Source organism: Siphateles boraxobius, unplaced genomic scaffold (assembly GCF_051911475.1).
Source record: "Siphateles boraxobius isolate OS27281-9 unplaced genomic scaffold, OSU_SipBor_1 8, whole genome shotgun sequence".
In the NCBI taxonomy this organism is placed as follows: Eukaryota; Metazoa; Chordata; class Actinopteri; order Cypriniformes; family Leuciscidae; genus Siphateles; species Siphateles boraxobius.
The window spans coordinates 8,299,936-8,311,652 of record NW_027509208.1 but is presented as its reverse complement, the minus strand read 5'-3'; the positions used below and the strand labels follow the sequence as shown (position 1 = coordinate 8,311,652).

At 36.5% G+C, this 11,717-nt stretch overlaps 2 protein-coding genes across 3 annotated transcripts; one reads left to right on the top strand and one right to left on the bottom strand.

Moving 5' to 3' along the window:
* Positions 1-447: 447 nt before the first annotated feature.
* Positions 448-6,345, bottom strand: prph2lb (peripherin 2-like b). Of its 2 annotated transcripts, none has more exons than XM_077219453.1 (4): positions 5,410-6,345; positions 4,030-4,846; positions 3,271-3,517; positions 448-1,579 (listed from the first exon to the last, which is right to left on the bottom strand). In XM_077219453.1, the coding sequence occupies exons 2-4, from the start codon at positions 4,605-4,607 to the stop codon at positions 1,325-1,327; spliced, it is 1,080 nt and encodes a 359-aa protein (XP_077075568.1). In that variant the 5' UTR covers positions 4,608-4,846; positions 5,410-6,345; the 3' UTR covers positions 448-1,324. The 2 variants fall into 2 exon arrangements, with proteins under 2 accessions (XP_077075568.1, XP_077075569.1); XM_077219454.1 differs by lacking the exon at positions 448-1,579 and adding an exon at positions 1,845-2,177.
* tmem179aa (transmembrane protein 179a, genome duplicate A) lies at positions 6,229-7,927 on the top strand. The gene is made up of 4 exons (XM_077219455.1): positions 6,229-6,555; positions 6,643-6,780; positions 7,032-7,110; positions 7,233-7,927. The coding sequence occupies exons 1-4, from the start codon at positions 6,254-6,256 to the stop codon at positions 7,407-7,409; spliced, it is 696 nt and encodes a 231-aa protein (XP_077075570.1). The 5' UTR covers positions 6,229-6,253; the 3' UTR covers positions 7,410-7,927.
* Positions 7,928-11,717: the final 3,790 nt, after the last annotated feature.

Here is an 11,717-nt window from a genome sequence, read left to right as displayed (position 1 = left end):
TGCTAGAGCTTACGGCGATAGGTCAACATCCGGGTATTTCTCCACTGGAACGTGTTAACGCAAACGTGTAAGTTTCACGTTTGAGGGGGTTTAACCGTGACATCTACACGTTTTCCAAAGTGGACCAGCGTGATTATTTCACGTCTTGTCGTGATACCGGGTGTAATGTTTAGTGGATGCATACATCACACCGGGTTGGCCTACTTGTGCCTTAAAGTTAAGCATCTTAGCTTGCCTTGAAGAACATAGCCTACTTATAATGCAGTAGATAGGCATTGTCTCAACTTTATTCCTTATAATCAAGACTTTATTTTTAAAATTATGGCTTTAACTTGTCAGATGTCTGTCTTTCTGCATATGCAAGATAGCTGATATTTTTTGTATATTTATTTGAATAAACACACCATATAATAAATAAAGTAGCAATTGTGAGACATAAAGTCACAATTATAAGAATGAAAGCACCATGGGTTTAATACATTGAAAAACAGTGAGATTTATATAAAACATCAGTGCTGCAGTAATGCATTCAGAAGCCACTGTTAGTACTGATAAGTTATCTGGGGGGAAAATGAAAGAAAAACAAATTCAGCCCCATTGGCTCAGTCCTATATAAGTCTCCAAAGTAATATGTGAATGATTGACTTGTTGTAAAACTGAATAGACCTACACTGAAACAAATAAAGTTCTGTAAGTGAGCGAAAGAGAAAAAAGATCCTTGTTGGATCCCAAAAGGCATTTTATAGTTTATGGATGGTAATACCTCCTTAGTAATGGAACAAAGGCCTATAATTGAACCCTTTTCAGATTAACTTGAAACGTGATTATCATTAGGATGACAAAAATAATCTTCATTACAGGGTAGAGGCACAGGGAAGCTTGTCTTACATTACCATCTTTGTTTATAGCCATGTTTACCAGTGTTACCAACATATTAATCCCAATTTACTTTGCAAGTCGTCAGTCACAGGAATTTCCCCCTTTTAGAATTGAAAATGAGATTTTACGTGAAGTGATTGATTGATTATTGGCTGTTGAGTTGATACAAATCAGTCCTGTTCCCCAGCATTTTATAATGCATTTTACATATACTATTTTCCTTTTGTATGGCACAAGGATTACATTGCAATTAAGTGCCTTTTAACTGAGGTCACATTATCAGCATCCAACATGATATTTTTCTGTTCCAGTTCACTCTTCATTTTTCCCCTCTTTGTGCAAATCAAGTAAAGAGTCAAAGGCTGCAATGCAGAGCTGGATCTGCCTCTCTAAGGCTGCCATTGTTGAATGGCTGGGTAGGTCTCAATATCCAATGTCTCTAGTTCTACCTGGCGACAGGGATTTCCTTAATGGGCACGTTCTCTTGTGCTTGCTGGCTGGTGCTTGGTACATCTATGTTGGGATCATCATCTACCTGGTAGCACTTGCCCAGGTTCTTGATGATGTTGAAGTTATAACGTGCAGTGTCTGCAATGCTGTTCTCCAGAAGCCAGCCATCAGACTCAGAGTCAGGGTCCCCTAACCTCAGCACATTCTCCATGGCTGTCTGAAGATAACGCACTCCTGTCAGCACAGACACCTATAGAAATGAGGGGGAAAAAAGAAAAGAAAATGAGTAGGCTACAAGTGACCAACCAACATTGAAAAAGCACGTTATAACCAAAGTGTCGGATGCAGGAGAAGTGGGCAGAAATAAAGATCTGAGTGACTTTGACAAAGGCCAAATTGTTATGTCAAGGCGACTGGGTCAGATGATCTCTGAAATCGCAAGGCTTGTTGTTTGCTTCCGGTCAGCAGTGGTGAGAATTTTCCAACAGTGGTCTGAGGTGGGACAAACCACAAAACGGCAACTGGGTGTTGGGTGCCCAAGGCTTATTTATGCATGAGGGCAATGAAGGCTATCCCATTTGGTCGAGGCAAACAGAAGATCTACTGTGGCACAAGTCACACAAAATGTTGATGATGGTTATGGGAAGAATGTGTCAACACACACTGTGCAGCACACTCTTCTGCGTATGGGGCTGTGTAGCCGCAGACCAATCAAGTGTATGATGACCCCTGTCCACTGCCAAAAGCGTCAGAACTGAACCTTGGAGCAGTGGAAGAGTTCCGTTTTCATGTGGATGGCCGTGTACGTGTGCGCCGATTACCTGGGGAAGTGATGGCACCAGGATGCACTGTGGGACGACGACAAGCCGGTGGAGGAAGTTGTGACACTTATGGCCATTCATGTGGACACATGCCACCTATACCTAAACATTGTTGCAGACCAAGTGGCCTCTTTCAGCAGGATAATGCACACATTGTTCAGGAATGGTTTGAGGAACATGATGAAGAGTTCAAGGTGTTGATCTGGCTTCCAAATTCCCCAGATCTCAATTTAATTGAGCATCTGTGGGATGTGCTGGGCCAACATGTTCGATCCATGGCGGCTCCACCTCACACCCTACAGAACTTGAAGGATCTGCTGCTAACATCTTGGTGCCAGATACCAGAGGACACCTTCAGCGGGTCTGCACTGTTTTGGCAGCATGTGGAGGACCAACAGCTTATTAAGCAGGTGGTCATAATGTTTTGACTCATTGGTGTGAGTGTACTTGTATTATATTATATTTTAAGATAGAAGTCTCTTATGCTCAATTGATCAAAAATACAGTAAAAACAGTAGTATTGCTAAATAGTATTACACTTTAAAATAAATGTTCCAATTCAATATATTTCAAAATGAAATGTATTACTGTGATGGCAAAGCTGAATTTTTAGCAGCCATCACTCTGACAGTCATGACAGTCTTTATTGTCACATGATTTATTTTAAATAGACATCTTTTGTAACATTATAAATGTCTTTATTCTCACTTTTGATCAATTTATTGCGTCCTTGCTGAATAAATTTCTTTTTTCTTTTAATCTTACCCCAAACTTTTGAATGGTAGTGTTTCACGCTTTCCACAAAAATATTAAGCAGCTCCAGTGTTTTCAACATTGATAATAATATGGAGCACCAAATCAGCATAGAATAATTCCTGAAGAATCATGTGACACTGAAGACTGGAGTAATGATGCTAAAAATTCAGCTTTGCCATCACAAGAATAAATTACATTATAAAATATTAAAATAGAAAAAAAGTTATTTTAAATTGTAATAATATCGCACAATTTTACTGTTTGTACAGTATCTTTTATTCGATTATTCCAAATAAATTATTCCCAACTTTTGACCAGTAGTGTAGAATATGGACTTTAATTTAGTCAGATCAATATCACACACCTCAAAAAGCCAGATGATGAGAACGATTAAGCCAATGGACTGCATTATCTGTGTGTAGTGCTCAAGCAGAGCCTGTCTGCAACCCCTTCGGTTCAGGTTCAGCTCCTCTTTCTGATAGTCATAATGATAGTGCGCTGAGTTGTTTGTGATTTGATGCTGAATACAGGGTCGAGGAGAATGCAGACCACAGCAGCTGAACGGCACCCCATTGATCAGATACTTCCCTTCAACGTTACTCCGCAGCCGCCTGAAGAAGAGAAGAGTGCAGGAAATAATGTATGAAGGCATACACAGATGAATAAATGAATAATATTTTAATGATGAAGGTTGATGCATTTCTCTGAAATACTATTGTGTATTGAAATGCATATAATCCTCAGCTTTATTTCAACTTTAACTTTCTGCATCATCTGTTAAAGGGATAGTTAAACCAAAACGAAAATGACATATGTCATCATTTACTCACCCAAATGTTGTTCCAAACCTGAATGAGTTTTTCCTTCTGTGGAACATATTTGGAAATTGTCCACACAATGAAATTCAATGGGGTTCAATGTTATTTTTGACCCCACTACCTTTTATTGTAGAGACAAAAACAGTCAAAACATTCTTTAATTTTGTGTTCTGCAGAGAAAAGAAAGCTGGTTCACAGGTTTGGAATTACATGAAGGTGAGTAAATGATAACAGAATTTTCATTGTTGAGTGAACAATGCCTTTAACCCCCTAAACATGAAAGTGCGATGAACGAATTGACTTACTCCACCACTTCGTTATTGGTCATATCCAGGTAGCGGTTACTAATCCACTGAATGTGAAACCAGTCCCGATACCCTCCATTGCCGCAGCACTGAAACTGCATCTGCAGCATGTCCATTGTGCGTTTAATGTAGCAGCGACCCGGCGTGTCCGTGTCCTTATAGTAGCGCATGGCGTCACGAAGGCCTAAAAACAGTGACTCTTCCAGATCGTTGCGCATGCTATAGCACATCAAGGCGCCCACGAGGATGCAGAACGTAAAGAAAAAGGTACATATGATGTAAGGCAGCATCAGCAACTTCCATCGCAGGAACTTGGTGGTGTCCACACAGTCATAGCAGATCTTGCCCCCCAGGAAGTTAATCGCACAGGCAGTCAAGCCAACACATATAAGCATGTTTGGCACCGAGTCGATCTCTTTTGACATCAGCTCCCGCCTCTTCTCGATCTCCACCTTTAAGAATAAGCCCAGGCTGAAGAGCGTGACTCCCGTGACCACAGACACCCAATTCAGCACCCATAAAACCTGGGCCAGTTTGTCTCTGCTTGTCTTCGTAAATGTCACTTTTAAAACTGCCATTGTCAATGGAAAGTGTTACTTTTACCGTCTCAGCAGTACATTTTTACGTCCATGTGTGAAGCTAATTTGATTTACATTGATATAACGTACTGGATAAATGGGGGAGAGAACAGGGAACATGTTCCACGGAGAGGAGGGGAGTGAACTGGGAGATAAGGCCAAGAGGGCCACATAAGCAGCTTAGAGTAGATATTTTTACGCTCCTGGATGACGGCCTTGGCTGCATAATAGCGCAGGTACTGAAATCAAGATGAAAATGTAAGAAATGAATGCACAGACACTTTACATATGAAAATGGCTATTTAATAGCCTATATATAGTATACATCTGTAAAAATACTATATACTAATATTCTGATACCATATTCTTGTAAATACTAAAGGATTATTTCTGAGTTTAACGTAATGTGCAAGCTTATTGTAGTTCAGTAAGTTTAGAAATTGCATATTGAAAATTACTGAATTAATTACAGCTTAAATTCAGTCATACTCGATACACAATTTCGATAGACAGATGATAGATAAATAGATAGACATACAGAGAGATAAATAGATAGATAGATAGATAGATAGATAGATAGATAGATAGATGGATAGATAGATAGATAGATAGATAGATAGATAGATAGATAGATAGATAGATAGATAGATAGATAGATAGATAGATAGATAGATAGATAGACAGACCATTACATTAGCTATTGCAAAATAACAACACAAAATAGTAATGGATTGAATAACAGCTAATCTCTTTTTCAGTTGAATTTCCAAATCCCTATCCCTCTTTATACCACATAACCTACCTTCTCAGATCTCACATAGTCGCATAAGGGCTTGTAATCCAGGTGCTGTCATATTCCCTTTTTTTGCATATTATTGGTAAGGGACTACAGAAGAGGTGAGAAGCGTGTTTAGAATGACTTCTGTCCAGACTCACTTTGACCTCCACCTAATCCATTTATCCCAAGGATTTAACAGAACACATCCAAGCCATCTGGGACAATTCCAAGTGAATAAAATCCATGCTCCGCCCCCCATGCTTTCAAAAATAAAGAATAATATATGTAGACCTTTTTATTGTATGTAAAATAACCCCCACCAACCCAAAACATGGGTTAGTTCAAGGACAAACTCCCTCAAATGTTTAGATTTGGGGTAGAACCTAACTGGTATGTTTACGTATATTCAGACTGGTATTTGTTAGTAGCCTATACTGACAAATTAGTTTTTGACATGTAGCATATAGCAAAGGTAAGGCTTTATATGTAAAAGTTATAGTCTTGCAGAAGGTAAGAATGATGCTAAACACATCTGACAGCAGGTATTGTATATGAATCTGATTCCATTCACCCCCGAATGTCTATAAAATGTGTAAAATAAAATGTCAGAAGTAAAAAAAGAACGCATTGTGTTGTCCAGTGCTGAACTGAATATTGAACACAATTTTTGCATTTTTCAGCGTTCGATATTTTTCATATCTAAACAATGTTAGTTAACATTTAATATTGACAATAGCGTAGACAACGATGACAACACTTCCATCAAAAAGTAAAAAGTGCAGTGCATGCAGTAGTGACATTAGTCGTCGAATAATATGATGCCGACATTCACCGTCATGCGCAATAGCGGAATGTAGTCGCCGGAACGATGGCCGTCGATAATTTTCTCTTTGGCCAGTGCATCCTTTATTTTTTAGCATTTATTTTCGGTTTTATCGCCGTTGTGCCTCTCTCTGAAAACGGCGATGACTTTCAGGGGAAATGCCTGCTGTTTACTGAGGGAATATGGCAAAACGAGAACATGACGATGGGGAAACAGCGCTTTATAGTTGAAGAATGGGGACCAGAGTCGTCCTGCCGCTTCATCACTTTCGTGGGTATCGTGTCTCTCATCCTCTCGGCCGTACAGGCGTGGCGGACCTTTTTCTTCCTCTGCAAAGGCCACGACTAGTAAGCACTTACATCAAATTGATTATTAAATCACCCCAACGTTTCAAGCAGTAAATTATGTTCTTTTCTGTCGTCATCTCTTTGCAGCTCTCTTTTTCATGCCTTCTTGAATCTTCTCCTGTCCCTCTTGGTGGTTTTTACAGTGTTTGTGGCCGGTACTATTTCAAGTGTTGGCTTCAGTGGATGGTGTGATGCCGTCACTGAAAATGGGGCGATGCCGAGCAGGTAGACAGGTTTTAACCATTTTGAATTAGTTAGAATTAAGCAATATCACACTAGCAGAAGTGCACTGCAGATCATGACTGGGAGACTGTCTACAATGTATGTGTGTGTGTGTGTGTGTGTATATATATATATATATATGTATATATATATATATACAATAAATATTGGCATGGGTGTGATTGTAAATAGTTCCAAAATAGTCACTTTTTATATTACTTCTGCTTTAAATTTGGTTAATTTCTCTTTGGCAGTTGTGAGGATCTGCAAGACACAGATTTAGAGCTCGGTGTTGACAACTCCTCCTTTTATGACCAGTTTGCCATTGCACAGGTAAACATTCATCCACAAGTAATATAAAATCTGCATTCACAAGCTGAGATTTTACAGTATGTATTTCAAAATATCTGTAGTATGTGATATGTAAATATGTTAATATTTTCTTTTTTCCACAGTTTGGCCTGTGGTCGGCCTGGTTATGCTGGCTGGGTCTAACAGTGATAGCCTTCCTGAAGGTTTACCATAACCACCGACAACAGGAGCTGCTAGACAGTCTAGTTCAAGAGAAGGAGCTCCTGCTAGGTCATCCTTTACAGAGTTCTTATATGCACAACAGGAACGCCATGATTTAAACATACTGTACATATCTCACTTAGTCCATTTACACTGCATGAGCTAGTTTCTGAGAGCAGAATTAAGGCCTCTAGATAAAACATATTTTTGTATAAAACCTCTATCAAACATTAGATATGAGTCTTAGTTATTAGATTCTTTAACTCAAATTATGTTCATTAAATAAATGTTCATGGAACACAAGGCTGAATCCAGAGTTAAATTATTTCCACTGTTGTTCTTTAGATAGCACTTGACAGAATTCTCTTCACACTGTACAATGTAATTATCACATGTTCATATTCACTCTTATTTTTACAGTATAGGACATATGAAGACTGCCTGTGAGATATTGTGTTGTATCTCATGCATTAGGAGACTCAGTACAGCGTAAATGAGGACCCTCTCTTTGAGCAGATGTCATTGCTTTACAAGTTCACTCAGTTGTGAAATGTAAAGTCGACTGCAAATAGAAACTGTACTGCCTTTACTGTACATGGGAATATAATCAAAAATAAAATTGAATAATGGCTCTCAATGCAGCTTTATTCTTTTACCTATAGGACCAGAGTTTATCCTCACTTTTGTAAATGTCTTTGGCATGTAGCCAACACACACATATTCGATTGTTTCTCCCTTATTATTGCTGGTCCCTTACATTATAACTTATTTAAAAAATGTGAAACCCTAAAATTGATTGTGGTAGTCTACGGTTTTGAAATGAAAGTGGAATTTTATCCGTGCTGATTAGGTTCTTACTTCTTGGGTATCTGTCTTCTGTTATAGAAGCTCAAACACCTTAAGTAATAGTCAGCAAAACTATTTATTATTTTTATTCTGATTATTATGTAAAGCTGTACTGGTTTAAGGCATGTGCTAGTGCAACTTACCATTCATCACACCATTTATATGGAATTGCAGTTTCATTGTCTCTATCTCCACCAAGTGGCTAAAAATAAAATTGCTAAACATACAGCTAAAGCAAAACAGCCCTATTGACGCATCTCCAAAATAACACAAACTGCTATTTAGCAGACACCTAAAAAATGTAGGGTCTTGATTCAAAAAGGTAGAAAACCACTGATATGTTGTCCATGCTCATTTTCTCAATTTTTACATTTAGATTATTTGATGCCCTCATCTAACGCTCACTTGAAATGTTTTTAAAAACAGCAATAATTTAAATGTAATCTTTAGCAAATACTAAAATGAATATCTATTTTTCATACCCGTACACAGTAGAGGTCGCTAACTAAATGCACATTTGACCGTCTAAAAAAAGAACAATAATAAAATACATTTGACAATTTATATTTGACAATTTCTAATAAAAATAAATCGAAATAACTGACATGTGCATTCAAGTCATCCATCGATGGAAAAAGAGGCGCAAACTTGCTTCTTGAGTCACGGAGTGACGTTGCAGCAATGTGATTGGATGATAGTTAACACATATTGTGTTGGACAAACTGTGTTGTTTCTCTCTTTCTCTTTCTTTTTTTCTTTTTACACATGAATGATCAACTTACAATTACACAAAATGTGTTAAAATAGCCATAACACAAAAAATGTGTTATTAATTAAGACATTCTTTTTGAGAGTGTACATTATAAATGTTGTGATGTCTAAATTAACCTTTAGCATTAAAAACATCAGTTTAGCTTTTAGTTTTTTACTTTTATATGGACGAAATACCATAGATTTTAACACTGGCCATGTTTTGGTTATACAGTACGACATTATAACATCGGATGTTACATTAAAATGTTGACAGAAAAAAACATTTTATACTGCAGTTAGGTTTTTTAATGAAGTTGTGTAATTTCTTGCATGAATTGTCTGTGTTGTTTTATGTTTAATTGTCTTATTTGTGTTGTTTGCAATGGTGGCAAATGAGTTTCCCCTTATGGGGATCAATAAAATCTAATCTAATCTAAACCTAATTTGACAGAATATTTCAACCATTTCCTAACATGAACCCTCAGTTATATTCTTAAAACATCCTAATGATTCAGCAAAATCATACAGAACGGTAATACATTGTGTACATGTGCAGTTTTCAAATAAAATAAAATAAATAATATTTCAACAAAACACTGAAAACTTTATAAAGAAAGGGACATACAGTATATTCTATTACTTAGAAATGCATATGTTTCCTCCTTAGCCTATAAATTCTGAACAAATGTGCGACACTGATTATGTGAAGTTGAAGTAGATCTTTAATTTACACATGAAAGAGCTGTTTTGATACAGATCTTTCAACAGAGGCTAAAAATGTCACCGATCCTCTCAGAGAATAAGAATGTGGAGAAGCGATGGTTCAGTTCAGTACAGACGGCATTCCACTTATCTCCCTCCCATTTCTCTATACTGGCCTAATGATGACTTCATAGATATAGCATTTGTGTCATCTGAGACCAGTTTTTACCAGTTTGCTGTTTCCTGATAAAATATATATATATTTTTTTTAGCAGCCAAAGAAAACTATAAAAATGTTCTATGTTGTGATTGTTTCCTACTACAATTCATAGCATCCGATTTCCTGTTCAAAACTTGTTCAAATCAAAATCAATGTTTGGCAAATTTGAACAGCAGGTCAGCCATGGTCTGTCAGGACACTCCACCGGTGGGCTAAGGCTACTGGAGAAAAGTGTTATTGAACTATTATGTGGGTTAATCTTATAGGAGATTGAAGATATCACACATCACTTTAAGTAAATACTTGTCCTGCAAACCCTCACTCCTGTGAGCCTTTGAAAAACAAACAAAGAAATGTGATCTGATGCTACCACCGGAACTAGCTCTACTTCACAAGCAAGTTTAGCCTAAGCATGCTCTTTGAAAAAAAGGTTCTAAAGAAACTTTGGAAACACTTCCTTTTACAGTATGTTAACTTACGTGTACTTACAGTGTACTTACCTAAGAAAGTATTGTAATAACGCTTAATTTTACAGTGCGTTAACTTACGTGTACTTACAGTGTACTTACCTAAGAAAGTACTGGGTAATATAAGCTAAGTACATGGGTTAAGGCTAGGTTTAGGGGTAGGTTCAGGGTTAGTACCTAGTTATTACCCAGTTATTGTAATTACTATAATAAGTACATACTGTAGTATGTATATGGGGAACAGGACTGTAAAAGGAAGCGTTTCTGAAACTTTAAGGGTTCAGGTCAGGTGCTTCAAATATAGAACATATAGGGGTCACATCATGGGATCATTTTATGGATTTAGTTAATTAATTTAGTTTTAATTTTAATTTGATTTTAATTACATTTTATGAATCAAACAGTTTGTAAGCGTAACTTTTTCATTAGAAAAAATGAAATAACCCATTAAATATGAAAGTATTATACAGTAATTTAAGACATTTCTATTTAAATAAGAACCTTTTTGACATGCAATGCTTCTTTTAAAATTCAAGAACCCTAACAAACTTTTATTCTTTAAAAGTGGGACATCCCTGTGCTTCAGTTAGTAAGTTTTTAGGTACAGATTTTATAGATTTGTTTTAAGTCAATTTCTTCTACTGGGTTATATTTAAGATGTCATTGTAATTTTGCACTTAGCTTTATAGAACTCATTGTTTATTCATATTTCAAATTGTGAACTTATAGCCTATGTATTTATACTTATGTTGTTGAAAAATTTAGTATGATTTAAAAATGCACTCTTATGTTATATGGCCCTGCATCACATCTATTCTTCTGAACGCAGAGGAATGTTAGCAGTTAGGCTAGTTTCACTGTGACCTCAAAGAACAGGTCTGCTGTGTCAACAACAGCCCCTGATTAGACTTTGCATGTTAAAAGATGACATCTTTACAAGTATATCCTGTAGAATGGCATTCATGTGTATTTTTGAATCCAGAGTGAATCCTTTCTTAAAGATGCAGTGACATCAGCTTTAAACTTTTAGAGTCTTAAACATTAAGGCGAATGTTATTTTAAGTCTATTCATATTTCAAAATAGAACATTTTTGTACTCTCATATTGAATTTTTTCTCTCTTATTTACAATATGATGATATGCATTTGTCAAGCAAATTGCAACATGTTCCATATAAATATATATATATATATTTTTAAGATCCCAAACATTTTAATTCTTAATAGTAGGATACACATTATCTATTAGAATCTGGTCAGAATGATTGGCACCCATGATAAATAAGATCAAAGTGGTTGCATGTGAAAATAAATCTGCATTATTTATCCTTTTGATCTTTCATTAAAAATAAATATCAAGAAAATGTAACCTTTCATAAAAATAAAACTAAGGAATTGTGGGGAGTATAAATATGAGGTAACACAAAGGCCAAATTCCCT

What these genes read in the sequence shown, in the direction of transcription:
- prph2lb (XM_077219453.1), bottom strand. Translation starts at nt 4,607, where the DNA reads ATGGCAGTTTTAAAAGTGACATTTACGAAGACAAGCAGAGACAAACTG. An exon ending in ACCAATAACGAAGTGGTGGA is followed by an intron (nt 3,518 to 4,029) that starts GTAAGTCAATTC and finishes TCTCTTCTTCAG; the next exon opens with GCGGCTGCGGAGTAACGTTG. An exon ending in TCATCATCTGGCTTTTTGAG is followed by an intron (nt 1,580 to 3,270) that starts GTGTGTGATATT and finishes TCATTTCTATAG; the next exon opens with GTGTCTGTGCTGACAGGAGT.
- tmem179aa (XM_077219455.1), top strand. Translation starts at nt 6,254, where the DNA reads ATGGCCGTCGATAATTTTCTCTTTGGCCAGTGCATCCTTTATTTTTTA. An exon ending in CTCTGCAAAGGCCACGACTA is followed by an intron (nt 6,556 to 6,642) that starts GTAAGCACTTAC and finishes ATCTCTTTGCAG; the next exon opens with CTCTCTTTTTCATGCCTTCT. An exon ending in AATGGGGCGATGCCGAGCAG is followed by an intron (nt 6,781 to 7,031) that starts GTAGACAGGTTT and finishes TCTCTTTGGCAG; the next exon opens with TTGTGAGGATCTGCAAGACA.